At 49.9% G+C, this 16042-nt stretch overlaps 2 protein-coding genes across 3 annotated transcripts in view; both read left to right on the plus strand.

The window, feature by feature from the left end:
* Positions 1 to 1908, plus strand: part of LOC143007296 (WD repeat-containing protein 20) — a 6191-nt gene extending 4283 nt beyond the window's left edge. The window contains exons 3-4 of the mRNA XM_076158565.1: positions 1 to 1085; positions 1386 to 1908. The exon at positions 1 to 1085 is cut by the window's left edge and continues 337 nt beyond it. Of these exons, the coding sequence (XP_076014680.1) occupies positions 1 to 1085; positions 1386 to 1433 (1133 nt within the window). The 3' untranslated portion in view covers positions 1434 to 1908. The remainder of the gene's footprint in view (positions 1086 to 1385) is intronic.
* A 4167-nt stretch (positions 1909 to 6075) lies between these two features.
* hif1al (hypoxia inducible factor 1 subunit alpha, like) lies at positions 6076 to 15675 on the plus strand. Of its 2 annotated transcripts, none has more exons than XM_076158606.1 (15): positions 6076 to 6209; positions 10228 to 10418; positions 10743 to 10900; positions 11285 to 11369; positions 11550 to 11665; positions 11750 to 11931; positions 12856 to 12962; positions 13131 to 13278; positions 13661 to 13929; positions 14020 to 14201; positions 14327 to 14419; positions 14521 to 14708; positions 14809 to 14914; positions 15038 to 15155; positions 15256 to 15675. In XM_076158606.1, the coding sequence occupies exons 1-15, from the start codon at positions 6184 to 6186 to the stop codon at positions 15321 to 15323; spliced, it is 2037 nt and encodes a 678-aa protein (XP_076014721.1). In that variant the 5' UTR covers positions 6076 to 6183; the 3' UTR covers positions 15324 to 15675. The 2 variants fall into 2 exon arrangements, with proteins under 2 accessions (XP_076014721.1, XP_076014722.1); XM_076158607.1 differs by having other exon boundaries at positions 10234 to 10418.
* Positions 15676 to 16042: the final 367 nt, after the last annotated feature.

The raw sequence follows: 16042 nt of genomic DNA on the forward strand, positions 1-16042 counted from the left end.
TGATGAAGAGTTACTTCGGCGGGCTGCTCTGTGTGTCCTGGAGCCCCGACGGGAAATACCTGGCCACGGGCGGCGAGGACGACCTGGTGACCGTGTGGTCGTTTGCTGAAAGCCGGGTGGTAGCCAGGGGTCACGGACACAAGTCCTGGGTCAATGTGGTGGCCTTTGACCCTTTCACGACCTCTCTGGAGGACGATGAGCCCATGGAGCTCAGCGGCAGCGAGGAGGACCTCCACCAGGGGGCGCCCAATAACTCCATGCACTTTGGCCGGGTCAGAACCAGCAGCACGCTGTCCCGTCTGTCCCGGCACAGCTCCAAAGGCGGCGGGTCGGCGTCTGTCACGTACCGCTTTGGCTCGGTGGGTCAGGACACTCAGTTCTGCCTGTGGGACCTGACTGACGACGTCCTGTACCCTCGCCTGCCGCTGTCCCGAGCCTTCACCAACACCTTCGGTCCCTCGCTGCCCAACTCTGGGAGCGGGGGCCTCAACAGCACGGCAGCGGCGGCGGCGGCGGTGGGCGGGAACGGGGCGGTGGAAGGACATCACCACCCCCCGAACACTAACACCGGCACCGCCAACCCGCCCACGCTGCCCCTGCCCCTCCCCCGCTCCCTGTCACGCTCCAACTCGCTGCCCCACCCGGCCGTGGCCACCGCCTCCAAGGGCCCGGGCACCTCGGAGCCCGGAGGGGGCGGGGGAGGAGGGGGAGGGAGCAGCACGGCGGGGAACAGCACCCCCTTCAGCATCGGCCGCTTCGCTACGCTGTCGCTGCAAGAGCGCAAGTCTGACAAGTCTGGCGGCAGCAGCGGCGTGGAGAAGGAGCACAAGCGCTACCACAGCCTGGGCAACATCAGCAAGAGCAACGACAAGATCAACGTGGCGCCGCGGAGCAGCCGGCTGGACGCCGCCAAGGTCCTGGGCACCACGCTGTGCCCGCGCATGCACGAGGTGCCGCTGCTGGAGCCGCTGGTCTGCAAGAAGATCGCACACGAGAGACTGACGGTCCTGGTGTTCATGGACGACTGCATCATCACCGCCTGCCAGGAGGGACTCATCTGCACCTGGGCCCGGCCCGGGAAGACGGTGAGTCTCACACGCCACACTGACCTCACTGACCTCACAATGACCTCACACTGACCTCACAATGACCTCATCTGCTCTGAGCCACAGCGACACAAAGGGATGAAGGTTAGAGGGGAGACAAACAAGCTCCTCAGTCAGCTTGTCCTGCTGATACAAAGACACGCACTCACACACACACACACTCACACACACACACACACACACACACACACACACACACACACACACTAATGTCGTCGTCCTTTGGTGTCGATCTGTTCGTCTAACCTTCATCTTCCTTCTCTGTCTCTCCGTCCTCAGAGCTTGACAGCACAGAATGGGAACTCCCCGAGCGGCACGGTGGTATAGCTGGAGGAGAAGCTTTGCACTCGTCTCGTCCCTCCTCCTCCTCCTCCTCCTCCTCTGTCTCCGTCTCTCCCGTCTGGCACGCCTGTCCTCCAAAATGTCCCATTCAGGCCAAACGACCCGAGACACTAACCCTAACCTACCACTGCTGTATTTGAGCCTCAGTATCTCGGCTCGGCCTGCACGCTGCCCCCTGCTGGCTGGAGTCCCACAGGGGCCAGTCTGGGTTCACAACACGTCTGAGGTGGGAAACATAAGGAACTAACACGTCCTGTGTGACGACGCAGAGGACAAACGTCTTAGTTATGAACAAATGTGTGAACTGCTTTCATTTAGCAAAGTGTCTTGGTTTCCTCTGAGCTTTGATGTGGACCAGGCGTGGACGTGTGGATCAGGCCTCGACGTGTGGACCAGGCGTGGACGTGTGGATCAGGCCTCGACGTGTGGACCAGGCGTGGACGTGTGGATCAGGCGTGGACGTGTGGACCAGGCGTGGACGTGTGGACCAGGCGTGGACGTGTGGATCAGGCGTGGACGTGTGGACCAGGCGTGGACGTGTGGATCAGGCGTGGACGTGTGGACGCTCCTCTCATGTCTCCTTCATGTTTATCAGTGTTTCTCTGTCTGAGTGAAGTTAGAGCCATGCAGCATCTCAGGATTCTGAAGCTGGTGTGGATCTGTGTAAAGTTTGTAGATGTTGAGTGTTTAGGTCCTGCAGCCTGAATGTAAACGAGTGAGACCCTGAGGTCAGAGGTGATGTCCTCTGAGACGCTCCCCCGACCACATGTTGGACACCGAGAAGAGACGAGTCACACAGCAGAGTCTTCTAACAGTTTGAGACGCAAATTCAACAATAATCTGATGTTTTCAAAAAGTCCCTAACTGCTTTAACACACAGTTTTCTATGTGTTGTCATTATCTTGGCGGTCCTGCAGCTTCACAGAGCGCCATGCGTCGGTTTGATTCCCTCTGTAATGTGGTCTGGACGAAGCGTCTCTGCTGGAGTTTCCCACCTCAGGAGTGTGAACCTGCTCAGTGTCTCTGCATCAAACCAGGGACAGGGGGCTGAGATCTGACCCTCTGTCCCTCTCATGTGTCCCTCTGTCCCTCATGTGTCCCTCTGTCCCTCATGTGTCCCTCTGTCCCCCCCCCCCCCATGCTCCAGACTGTGAAAGCCACGGTTGTTGTATTTAAGTTATTTATTTTAGACTGTGTAGTAATTTATACTGTAAATACTGAAAATACTCTATAAATACAAAAGAGGACAAACATGTGTATGTAAGTAAACGTGAGGGAACAAAGAGAAGAAGAAGAAGAAGATGAAGATGAAGATAATATATGAAGATCCTTCTATTGTACATAGTGACCACAGTTAAATAATGAATGTCTGCAGTTTTAGGGAAGTCCAAGATGTCCATGTGTTTTTATTTGGTGTGATGGAGTCGCTTTGCTCCGCCCCCCTGAGAGCCAGCCGGGGGGGCGGAGCTATCCGCCAGGAGGCCGCAGCCGTTTGGGTCCAGCAGGACTTTTTTTCACGAGGAAGAGACTCTGCCCCCCCGCCTCATCGCTCTGAACTATTCTGATCCTCCTGGACATTACCATGACAACAAACGCCATTGCAGTTAATAACCTGCTCACGAACAAACACACACACACAAACACACACCTGTTGCACATTCAGAAGGTAAAAATGCTCTCTCTCTCTCTCTCGCTCACACACACACACACACACACAGTCCCCTCTGGTGTAGCAGCACACACACACACACACACACACACGTTGTATTATGGACTCCTGTTGCACCTGAATTGCCTCTTGCAAGAATTTGCACATGCAATAAACCCTCCGTCCGTCCTCGCTGCCATGAGTGATACAAACGCTGCCCTGTCGTCATTTCACCACTGTGTGCGTGTGTGTGTGTGTGTGTGTGTGCGCGTGCGTGCATCCATATTTACAGCTGTGAGGTTTGGGTTTGTTGACCCGGCCTGCTCATTGGTGCCGTACCTCAAACCTATTTCCTGTTTACTCACACACTGGGATGCACAGAGTGTGTGAGTGTGTGAGTGTGTGAGTGTGTGAGTGTGTACTGGAAGAGTTGACAGCAGACAGGACGATCACAGAACAAACTCACATCTGAACCCTGAGGCTGCAGAGACATCCAGACCAGAAACAACAAGCTCCTCCCCCTGTCCACACAGAGGAGAGAGGAGAGGAGGGGCCTCAGGTTAAGATCCACTTTACATATGTTCTGATCACGAAGAAGGAGCGTTATTAGCCAAAGGAATGCACCGTGTGTGTGTGGGGGGGGGGGGGGGGGGGCTGTGTGTTCATACACATGTTGGAATTGTTTGACAGTGATCTATGAATAGAAGCAGAGCGATGCCTTTGGTTCTCACAGGTGCTCCTGCACTGCAGCTGGTTCTGTCACAGCCCGTACCACTTGTTGTCATGGCAACAGCGTGTCAGTCGAGAGGCGTGAGCTCCTGTGTTTTGGGTTTACGGAGAATAAGATCAGAGCCTCCGAGGATACGGAAATCACTACAAAGATTTAAGTTTAGTAAAGGTCTCATCTTACCAAACCTCCAGTCCAGTTACAGAGCGACTCATCCAGATAACTCAGCCCCTGGATCGACCCCTGACCTCCACTGGTGCAGGCTAGAGGCCCAAACCTGCTGCTCTTCCTCTGATCTGCACATCCTAACACAAGCTGCATCTCTGACTGAACTCAAAGGGCCACAAAGTGATGTCATAATGCACACCAAGCACAGCAACGCTCCACAGAACGGTACGACCCCGAAGTGATGACGTGAACCAATCCATCACCTTCCTGAATCAATCAATCAATCAATCAATACTTCCTGGTGATGTTGATCAATCCTTGCTCATATTTGCTAGAGAGCTGGACTGTGTTATTATACAGAGTGAATATGTGATAATGCAGTATGTCAGGTTGATTGATTGGACCGTAGTTTGAGCAGCTAAGCTTGTTTCCATGGTGAAATGATTCTTAGACTGGAAGCGTCTCATGGCCTGCTGGTTAAATGTTCTTTTAAATAAATATAAAGGTAAATAAACACACATGCACGTTCCAGCGCTCCCTTTAAACATGTCAGTCTGCAGATCTGTTGTCATGGTGAACGATTCATTCTGTAATGAGCCTGAAATCGCAGCTGCAGCTGTGATGACATCGTCACAATGAAGACACACAGGATCATTCACACCAATACATGTGTCTGAAACATGTGACCATGAACAACAAGTAAGGTCAACTTAACAGAAGAACAGGGGAGATTGAACTGTGTGTGACCTCTCTGTGACCTTCTTCTTTTAAGGGGAAGATGCCAAACTGGGTCATGTGACCTTCAGACCCTCCTGCCTGCGAGCCAAGTTTCAGGTTTCACAGCTTCTTACCAAACACACACAAAGACTTACAATGCAGGAGAAAACCATAAAACCCTGCGTTTTTGTGTCTGTGTGTGTGTCTGTGTGTGTGTGTGTCTCTGCAACCATCGGAGGGCAGTAAAGACGCTTTAACAATGACTGAAGGACGTCCGAGGCGAAAATCACGAGTATCAGGCAGTGTTTCGAGGGGCGTGGCCTCCACACGGCTGTCGAGCTCTCGCGTTATTTTCTTCCCACCCGATATTCGACAACAAGGACGTAATTGGTCAGACGCCGTCATGTTTCACTTAAATGCCGAACTTCTTTCTGGCTTTGAAGGGGAATATGGCTGTAAATGTGTAAGTTCAGGCTGCTAACCTCCCCCTTCACAATAAAAATGTAGAATCATGACGGATATTGGATTTGTTCACTTTCGGGAAGGTTCCTCCACTTCCGGGGTGGGTTCCTCATACTGCTTTCCAATTGGCTTCAGACTTCGGGACGATCGCCTTATTGTCAAATCTCGGGTGGGGGAAAATGTTGTACGTCCAGCTGTGAGAAGCTAAGGAGACGCAGGCTACAACCGGAAATGATTTGACTTCACTATAAGAATAAAAGCAACAAATCCAAACATGTTTTTTAAGCACAGCGTTACGTTTCAGCCTAGTAAATATTTCGTTGTTTAATGTTTTCAATTCCCTATGAGGATTATTTAACTGTTCCATTGTTTATAAACATTTTGTTTTCAAGTTGCTTCTTATTTGAACACTTTTAGGAAGATTTATCTGAAGGAAAAATTGAAAACAACTGTGGTTAATTTCCATACATTCTCTTTGGTTTGTTCGGTGAACGCTCTCCAAACGTGTATTTGCCCCACGAGTGTGTTATTGACATTAGCTTAAGTTTTAGTTACACCAAGGTCCTTAGTTATATCGTTAACACCTTCCGGAAATAGGGAACATCTGCTGAAGATTCCCCTGGAATATTTTATAACTAGAGCTAGAACAGTTCCTTCTTTAAAAATAAGACGCTAGAGAGAGAAACCTTCATGGAACATTCTGCGATTCTGGTAGAAAATAAACCTTCTATTCCTTATTAACAAGGTACGGTGTGATGACTAACATATCCAAATGCAGCAATACATTCTGTACAAGATAATACTTAATAATACGAAACACTTCCATCTATCTCCCATTTAAAAAAAGGCAATTGCTAAGTAAGGCTTTTAAACTGAAAGTGGTGACCGGAAACAGCGTCCCCTCACCCCCGCTAACATTCACACCGTTGGAGGTTTTCTGCGTTTCTTCTGTCCGTTCATGCCAGAACAAACAACAACAAAAGCGGAGTTTGAGCGTCGCTTTAACTTTAATCATGGAGGAGAAACAGGAGGTGAAACGGTAAGAGTCAATTAATAAAAAATCAGCTTTAGATGGCGCGTTTATTCGACATTCCTTCACTTAAACACGCGTCTGTCTCAGCGTGTCGGCAAAGGACCAACGTGAACAACAACAACGGGTTGATTCAAAGTTCCGTTCTACCGACAGATGTTACTCTGGATCAAAATCTCTCACACTGCAGCTAAACATTTTCTATTGTGTTGTTTTGCATGACGCATATGAATGAATTTGAGTGAATTAATCGCCTTTAATTACAAATATAATAGTTTCACTACTGTGCAGGCACACTATTCTGAATCAATACTTTTAATTCACATTTAAGAAGCTGTAATAACATTTGCATTACTAGATGTCTTGAAAATCTTGAGTTTTTAAGGAACCAAGATTGTTGTGTTGTTGTTTTGAGCCTGAGAGAGAGATTCATGTTTGTGCCTTTATAGAGGTTTAGATGTATTTCGTTGTAGAGACTCACACTCTTGTGAAGGTCGAGTGTGACATCTTGGTTTTGGTGCAAAGATCTTAAGTCTGATGCAACAAGCTGCTCTGCTCTGTAAGAATCAGCTGGACTTGTGTTGGAGACAGTTAGACTCTGTGTGTGAGTTTCTATAGATCAGGTTTGTGTTGTCTTTTACACAAACGCCCCTCAGGTTTTGTAACTTTAAGAGTAAAGCTGAGCTGCAGGAGAGAGAGATGGAGCTTCTGCTGAGACGGAGAGACGCAGAGAGGTCGGTGGTCAGAGAGGACAGAGTTTAAAAATAGACGGGTGTCATTCTGTACATTGTGTCACTGAGCCACCCTGAGGTGCAGGTGAGCGGTGAGTTCAGGGCCCCTTTGTCCTCTGCACCTGGTTTAGGTTTAGGCTGCGTGTGTGTGAACCTGGGACCTGCTGGAACCAATGTAGGGTTTGATTGATTGTGTGTTTCCATCTCAGACAAACAAACAAATGAACCAACCAGTCACAGCAGCACCAGACCGACTGTATTACTCTGATAGATTTGATCATAAAGTGACGGCCTGTCTGCTCTTTGTGTCTTTTTATGAGCCTGTAAACGTGGAATGATGTCCTGATGTCCTGATGACCTCGTCTGTGTCTCACGTCTGAAGTTATAAAGCTTTAAACCCAACGACACCAGATCAGAGAGTTCATTCAGTTAGAATCCACTTTGAGTTTGATTTGTCCCAGACAGATTTCAACTAAAGAAAAGGTATGACATCATCACGTCTTAAAGTGACAGTGCCCCATTTACTGTCACATCAGACTGGACCACTGATGATGTTTATTAACATTATGATGAGGTGGGATGGGAACTTTGTAGCTTTAATTTCTCCCTCCTGTCTCTTACAGTTACACACACACACACACACACACACACACACTACCATTAACACTAGAAACAATATCTGTCCCTGTTGCCATGGAGACAGCCCGACAGCCAGATTTCACGTCGTTCACCCACTTGTCTTGAATCAAAAAGGGATAATGTCCAAAAGGTCAAAGGTCATCCCACCTCAGTCTGGAGACGCTCACACTCGTCTCACTGCTGAGTCCAAACAAACTCAACCTCATCATGTTTAAAGCCGGGTGGGTCGGGGTCCGAGGGAGATCGTGTGTGTGTGTGTGTGTGTGTGTGTGTGTGTGTGTGTGTGTGTGTGTGTGTGTGTGTGTGTGTGTGTGTGTGTGTGTGTGTGTGTGTATATTTATAGCATTAGTGGCCCTGTGGGAAAGCGAGCGATCACAAGCTGAGTAACCCAAATATAGACGCCATCATGTTCTGTTTCCAGCCAGCAGTCCAGAGGAGAAAAACAAACGTAATTAGAACCAGGTCAGAGTGTGTGTGAGTGTATGTGTGTGTGTGTGTGTGTGTATGTGTGTGTGTGTGTGTGTGCATTCCAGTCTTCAGTGACTTTTGTTAAACCAGGCTGCACCATTTGTTCAGAGTCTGAAGCACAAATGCAGTCAGCTATGACGTGTGTGTGTGTGTGTGTGTGTGTGTGTGTGTGTGTGTGTGTGTGTGTGTGTGTGTGTGTGTGTGTGTGTGTGTGTGTGTGTAAAAATCTCACTTTGTTTGTGTTCTCCCTCTCAACTCTTCCTCTGTTCTGTCTCGTGCTGATCAACAGCTTCTTGCATAACGACTGGCTGACACACTTTCTCTGTTCAAATGAGGACATGACTGAGCCAACACACACACACACACACACACACACACATCCAGAGCAATAAGAAATCACACACACACACACACACCAATCCAGAGCAATAAGAAATCACACACACACACACACACACATCCAGAGCAATAAGAAATCACACACACACACACACACACACACACCTATCCAGAGCAATAAGAAATCACACACACACACACACACACACACACACACACACACACACACACACACACACACACACACACACACACATCCAGAGCAATAAGAAATCACACACACACACATCAATCCAGAGCAATAAGAAATCACACACACACACACAATCCAGAGCAATAAGAAATCACACACACACACACACACACACACACACACACACACACACACACACACACACACACACACACACCAATCCAGAGCAATAAGAAATTGTAGCCAAACTGTTGTTCTCCTCTCCGACCAAGAACACAATGTTCCCTCCAGCCCCTCCCAGCTGGAAGAATGAGTGTGTGTGTGTGTGTGTGTGTGTGTGTGTGTGTGTGTGTGTGTGTGTGTGTGTGTGTGTGTGTGTGTGTGTGTGTGTGTGTGTGTGTGTGTGTGTGTGTGTGTGTGTGTGTGTACTGCTGAGATGTGCTGATGCCAGTTTGCTCGCTCTTTTGGCCAAAGTTTCATCTTCTGCTTCTGTTCTTCTCTTTGTTTCTCTTCTGTAATGATGTGTCTGTTGTTTCTATTCCAAAATCTAAATTCCTCCATTTGTACCAAGTCCTCGAGTAAACCCAGCTGTGATGTGTGTGTGTGTGTGTGTGTGTGTGTGTGTGTGTGTGTGTGTGTGTGTGTGTGTGTGTGTGTGTGTGTGTGTGTGTGTGTGTGTGTGTGTGTGTGTGTGTGTGTGTGTGTGTGTGTGTGTGTGTGTGGTGACCTCATACAGCAGGAACAGTATGAATGGTGTCTGATGGGTTGAGTGTGAAATGAGGGCTGGGCCACACACACACAAACACACACACACACACAACGCAAAACATCATAAGGTGTAATTGGCAGGAGTCAGGTTGACCCTCCAACATACAAACATGTCAAGAATTTAATGAGCACCTAGAGACGCCACAGAGGGAGACATAGAGCAGTGGGGAGAGGAAGCAGCGGGGACAGAGCGGGACATAGAGCAGCGGACAAAAGGGGAGACAGAGCAGCGGACGTAGCAGCTCGTCCTCAGCTGGGACATGAGGGTGCGTCTGTGTGTTCTTTGTTTGTGAGGAACAGTGTGTGCTGCCAAGCTGTGTGTGTGTGTGTGTGTGTGTTTGGTTTCTACAGCAGCTGATCCTGATTGATGGGTGAGGTGAGGGAGGGGGGAGGTGCAGGTGTTCAACCAGGTCCTCAGACAGAGACAGAGACGGACAGAGACGTCTGCTGAGTCCAACAGCACTGATCTGCTATTGACTGGGTGTGTGTGTGTGTGTGTGTGTGTGTGTGTGTGTGTGTGTGTGTGTGTGTATGCAGGCACACACTGATCATATCGTCCCACATCCAGGCTGAGACCTGCTCAGGCCTGCACATGGGGGGGGGGGGTCTGAGGTCTGGACCAGATCAACATTCTGGTCTCTTCTCTGTTTCTCTTATCAACATGGTATTCTGGAAAGTTCCTGAGGCTGAAGCTGCTAGTCAGGCTCAGCGTGTGGAACGAGCTGGCTGATGCTGCTCAGCCAGACCGCGTCACGATCCTGTCTGTCCTCTTTAACGCACAGACAGACAGCTGCTGGTGCTGAAACCTCACTGCACTACCTGCAACCACCAGCAGGGGTTTGATACCAGATCCCACTTTACTCTTCTTCTTCTTCTTCATCATCATCAGGAGCAGTTCGGAGCAGAGGAAGCTGCGTTCCCGGGACGCGGCGAGGTGTCGGCGCGGTCAGGAGACGGAAGTGTTCTACGAGCTCGCCCACACGCTGCCCCTCCCCCGCAAAGTCTCCGCCCACTTGGACAAGGCCGGCATCATGAGGGTGGCACTCAGCTTCCTGCGCCTGCGACGCTTCATCGGAGACGGTGAGAGAGCGGAGAGGAGACAGGAAGACGCTCACACACACACTGACGCTCACACACACACACACCAGCCTCACTCTGTCACTTTAAACGGTGATGGCGCCTCTCCTGCATGCTGCACTCACATCGCTGCGTGACTCCAGTGTGTCACGTCTCATTTCCTCAGGGTGAGGAGTGTGTGAGGAGTGTGTGTAGAGTGTGTGAGGACTGTGTGTGAGGAAGGAGCTCATCAATAACAACCTGTAATCTAAAGCACTCTGATCAATGCGTTTAGCCTCCAGCTGTAATCAGAACAGGAGATCGCTCAACAGTTTCTACTTCCAACAGATGAGAATCAGAAAGAGGATGAAGAGGAGGAGGAGGAAGAGGAGCAGATGGACGCTCTGTATCCTCAGACTCTGGCTGGATTCGTCATGGTGATGACTGAGGAAGGAGACATGATCTTCCTGTCGGAGAACGTCAGCAAACACGTCGGCATTACGCAGGTAGAGCGTCCACAGGAGGAGGCGGAGCTTAAAGCCTCTCTGCTCTTCTTCACTTCTTCACTTTTTCCTTCTGGTATTTGTTGTTGATGGGAGAGTCTGTTAGTAACCAGGCTTTGTGTGTCCTCCACAACACACACACAAACACACACACACATCTGTCCTCAATCTCATCACATTCCAATGAGCCTCCTCCCCTCCCCCCCCCACACACACACACACACACACACACACACACACACACACACACACACACACACACACACACACACACACACACACACACACACACACACACACACACACACACTTTCTGTTACAGAGGGTTGAATCTGTTTCTAGTTTAACCTTTGACCTTGTGTTTGTTTCCTGCCTGGTTCTCCTCAGCTGGAGCTGCTGGGTCACAGTGTGTATGACTTCATCCATCCGTGTGATCAGGAGGAGCTCAGAGACCTGCTGTCGCCACGGCCAGGTCAGAACACACACACACACACACACACACACACACACACACACACACACACACACACACACACACACACACACACACACACACACACACACACACACACACACACACACACTCTAAATCAGCGACCTCACTGTTTGTGAAGTTAATATGTTTAAGCTTTTGTTGCTTTGTTGTCTTCAGGTTTCAGTAGGAAGCCACAGACAGAACAGCAGAAGAAGATCGACGTCTTCCTGCGCATGAAGAGCACCATCACCACCAGGGGGCGCACTGTCAACATCAAGTCAGCCACATGGAAGGTTCGGCGCACACACACACACACACACACACACACACACACACACACACACGGCTCTAAACTTATCAATCAACCCCCCCTGTAGGTTCTGCACTGCACAGGTCACCTGAGCGTCTGCAGCGGCTCCCCGTCGCCCCCTGCAGGCGGCGTGCTGACCCTGCTGTGTGAGCCCCTCCCCCACCCGTCCAGTGTGGAGTTCCCCCTGGACGGCAGCACCTTCATGACCCGGCACAGCATGGACCTGCGCTTCACACACTGCGAGGGCAGGTGAGGGGCCCGGGACACAGATTGAGCCACACAGAGCATTTAGACACTCAGACTAAAGCTGAACATCTCACAACATCGCAGATTAAACAGAGAGAGAAACTCAAAGTGTAACAAAGAGAGCAGCACAGAATGTAAACAAACGGGTCAGAACCAGATCACAGAGAGTCCAGAGCTCTACAGAGCAAACATATAGAGCACCTGAGACCAAAACAAGCAGGCACACATGAAGCCGAGCAACTCCAGAACAGAAAAAGAGAATCCAGAACAGAAATGCTTGTTAGGAAATGACCACAAAACATCTGACTGAACAAAGGAGGAGAAGAAGAGAGGAACAGGTGAGGAACCAAACAAGGAGCTAAGGAGACATCGGGAAGGGAACAAGGACCAGGAGGAGATGAGACCACAGGAGACGCAGACAGGGAGCATACATGTGGATCAGGAGGTCAGGGAGACACGGAGCACAGGTGAAACCAATGAGGGCGGAGCCAGCAATCAGGAGACACGTGGACAGGAAGTCAAGTGAGCAGAGATGAGAACAGAGGGGACGAAGATATAAAAGAGGAAGCAGGATCATGACAACATGTGTCTTCAGTACAAACACACACACACACACACACACACACACACACACACACACACACACACACACACACACACACACACACACACAGACAGAGACAGACAGGCACACAGACAGACAGATGGAGGAAGTGCTGAGTTTGCATTAAAAGCAACAGCTGCAAAATCATAAACAAATAAAATAAACATGTTTGTTATTTTAAAAGCCTCTCTCTCTCTCTCTCTCTCTCTCTCTCTCTCTCTCTCTCTCTCTCTCTCTCTCTCTCTCTCTCTCTCTCTCTCTCTCTCTCTCTCTCTCTCTCTCTCTCCCTCTCCCTCTCTCTCTCTCTCTCTCTGTGTTTCCAGGGTGACAGAGCTGGTGGGATACGAACCCGACGACCTGATTGGCCGCTCAGCATACGAGTTCCATCACGCGCTTGACTCCAAACATGTCAACAAGAGTCTGCACACACGTGAGTGTGTGTGCGTGTGTGTGTGTGTGTGTGTGTGTGTGTGTGTGTCATTAGGGTTTAAAGACAATTGGAGCTCTGTCACTCGTCTCCTCTGCTTCTTTCCCCTGACTCTCCCCCTGTCTGTCCCCCTGTCTGTCCGTGTCTGTCCCCCTATCTGTCCCCATGCAGTGATGTCCAAAGGTCAGGTGTCCACCGGTCACTACCGCTTCCTGGCCAACAGCGGCGGCTTCGTCTGGGCCAAGACTCAGGCCACCGTCCTGTACCACAGCAAGACGTCTCAGCCCGAGGCCGTCGTCTGCCTCAACTTCATCCTCAGGTACCTCAGCCTGGACCTCCATGTCACCTCGCACACCCAAACACCCAGCTCCTGCTCTGAGATCCCTCACACTCACTGAGCAGTACAGAGTTTGACCTGAAGGCGGCGCCACATCACAGTAATAACTTCCTCTGTTCAGAGGTCGCCACTGCCTGTCAGCTTCAAAACAACATTTAAAGTTTAACACGCTAACAGAAGAGAACAGGTATGTGTGAGGGAAGGGACTCATGATGTTCTCCTTCTTCTTCTTCTTCTTCTTCTCCTTCTCCTTCTTCTTCTTCTTCTTCTTCTCCCTCTTCTCCTTCTCCCTCTTCTTCTTCTTCTTCTTCTTGTTCTCCTTCTCCCTCTTCTTCTTCTTCTCCTTCTTCTTCTTGGTCCTCAGTGCTGTGGAGCAGCCAGATGTTGTTTTTTCAGTGGAGCAGACTCGCTGCAGTAAGACTCCTAAACAGGAAGCCCAGTCTGCGTCTCCCTCTGTGTCTGCGTCTCCGTCCCCGTCAGAGTCCTGTGCTACGTCTGACCCCTGTGACCCCAAGAGGATGGAGATCCAGGCCGAGGACGAGTGTTCAGATCTCTATCTCAAACTGAAGGAGAACCCAGAGGAGCTGCTCCAGCTGGCGCCTGAGGCCGGAGACGCTGTGGTCCTGCTGAGCGGTGAGCTGGACGGAGGACTCAGTGTCTCAGAGTCCGTCTCCTTCAGGTGGACCTGACCTGATCAATACCTTTGATCTGTTTGTGTTTCAGATTCTGGGGTGTTGTCCTTCGCCCGTTCACCCAGTCCAGACTCTGTGCCCGATCACCCTCAGGACCTGTGCAGCCCACAGCTACGCCAGCTCCTCTCGCCCATCTTCAACGACGACACTCCACCTTCATCTTCATCTTCATCACCGCCTCAAGCCGCCTCTCCTGATCCTCAGTCTGTGCCGGTAAGCCTGACCTGACATCTGTGGGTGCAGAAGCAGAAGCCGACGTGCCTCAGCACCACGTGTCCCTGTCAGCCTCCCTTTGACCTTATGACCTTATGACCTTATGATGTCATGTTCCTCCTCAGAACCTGGAGGCAGTGAGGAGCCCCGGCCAGGCGGAGAAGTTCTTTGCTGTTTGCGAGGACGACGGTCAAACGAAGAAGGAAGAAACACACACGGTACAAACACTGAAGACACACACACACACACACACACACACACACACTCAGTCACACTCTCACACTTATTCACCTTCCTCCTCCCTCCTCTGTCTCATCAGGACCAGGACATGGTGGACTTGGACATGTTGGCTCCTTACATCTCTATGGATGACGACTTCCAGCTGACCTTCCTCAGCCTGCCAGAGGACGATGACACACCTCCCTCCTCCTCCTCCTCCTCTTCCTCCTCCTCCTCTTCACCTCATCCCTCCTTTCTGCCACCAGCAGTTAAACTGAACAGGAAACGGTAGAGACCCCTTCACCTGCAGCCTGTAGATCTGAGTGTGTGTGTGTGTGTGTGTGTGTGTGTGTGTGTGTGGAGCTCTGAAGGTTCTCCTCCTCTGCAGGTCTCACCTGGACCAGGAAGCTGACTTCTCCAATCTGGGGATTGAGGACAAACGACAGAAGCACAACTCCTCCATAGAGGAGCTTCTGCTCTGCCACAGATTACTGGTGAGCAGTGAACTGACTGCTGCTGACCTCAGCTTGACCTTCAGATCAGTTTAGGGTCAAATGTCCTGTCACAGTTAGAGGTCATGACTCTGAATAATGATTGAACTTGTCTCTTGTGTGCAGAGCTGCCTGGATGAAACCGACCAATCAGAGCTGGACCTGGGCCCAGGGGGGAGGAGCCAACTGCTGACGGACAGAGATCCCATTTTAGGAGGCGTTCAGGGACTCTGTGAAACGGCAGGTACGATCAGAAAACACACACACACACACACACACACACACTGCTCTGTGTGTGATGCGGTCTTGATTGAACTTTTCTTTCTGTCCCGTCTCTGCTGCAGCTCTGATGAGGGACATGTACATGTCTCGCCCCCCCGACCTGTCGCCCCCTCTCTCACCTTTGACCTGATGGAGCTCAGCCTCAGTCACCTCACCGCCACAACCTGAACACGCACAAACACAAACCCACCTGTCATGTACGCACACCACACCAGCCTCACACACATGTTGCATCACGTGGTGACCTTTGACCTTTGACCTGACGGCTCTCTTCTTTCTTTTTGTTTTAATGCTGTGACGACTCTTTACTTTGAACTCTTTTAACCTTTAACTCTTCCTGTGTTTCTGGTTGTTACATTAAACTCCTGGACACCAGATCACAGATTGATCCTGATCAATAGTGCATTATTGAGGTCAATGCCATTCATCCAAAATTCAGTAATCGATCAATTTATTGGATTTTTTTTACAGAAAAAAAAGAACTTAAAAAAACGTAGTAGTAGTGATGTTATTAAAGGGGCTTCTTAGATCGTAGAGAGAACTGCAGGTAACCATAGCAACATAAGCGGCAAACTCTGAACCTGACTTTGATTTAAACTAAAGAAGTTACAGTCAAAACTTCTTTCCGAGTGTTACCAGGTAACCATAGAATGTAAACGTTCAGGCTTTGGTTCTTCTGAGTCGTTGTTGTTGTTGAGTTCTAAACAACTTTGAGCTCAAATTGAGTTTTGTTTTGTCTTTTCTACTTCGTGTTTAATCAGCTTAGAGCGACCTCACCTGTTTAAAGGCCTGCAAGCAGCCCAGTGTGAACACTCCAGCAGGTAACTGTGTACCTGTGTGTGTACGCAC

The sequence above is a fragment of the Genypterus blacodes genome, unplaced genomic scaffold (assembly GCF_046128005.1).
Source record: "Genypterus blacodes isolate CSIRO-AG114 ecotype Tasmania unplaced genomic scaffold, CSIRO-AGI_Gbla_v1 ptg000084l_1, whole genome shotgun sequence".
Classification (NCBI taxonomy): Eukaryota; Metazoa; Chordata; class Actinopteri; order Ophidiiformes; family Ophidiidae; genus Genypterus; species Genypterus blacodes.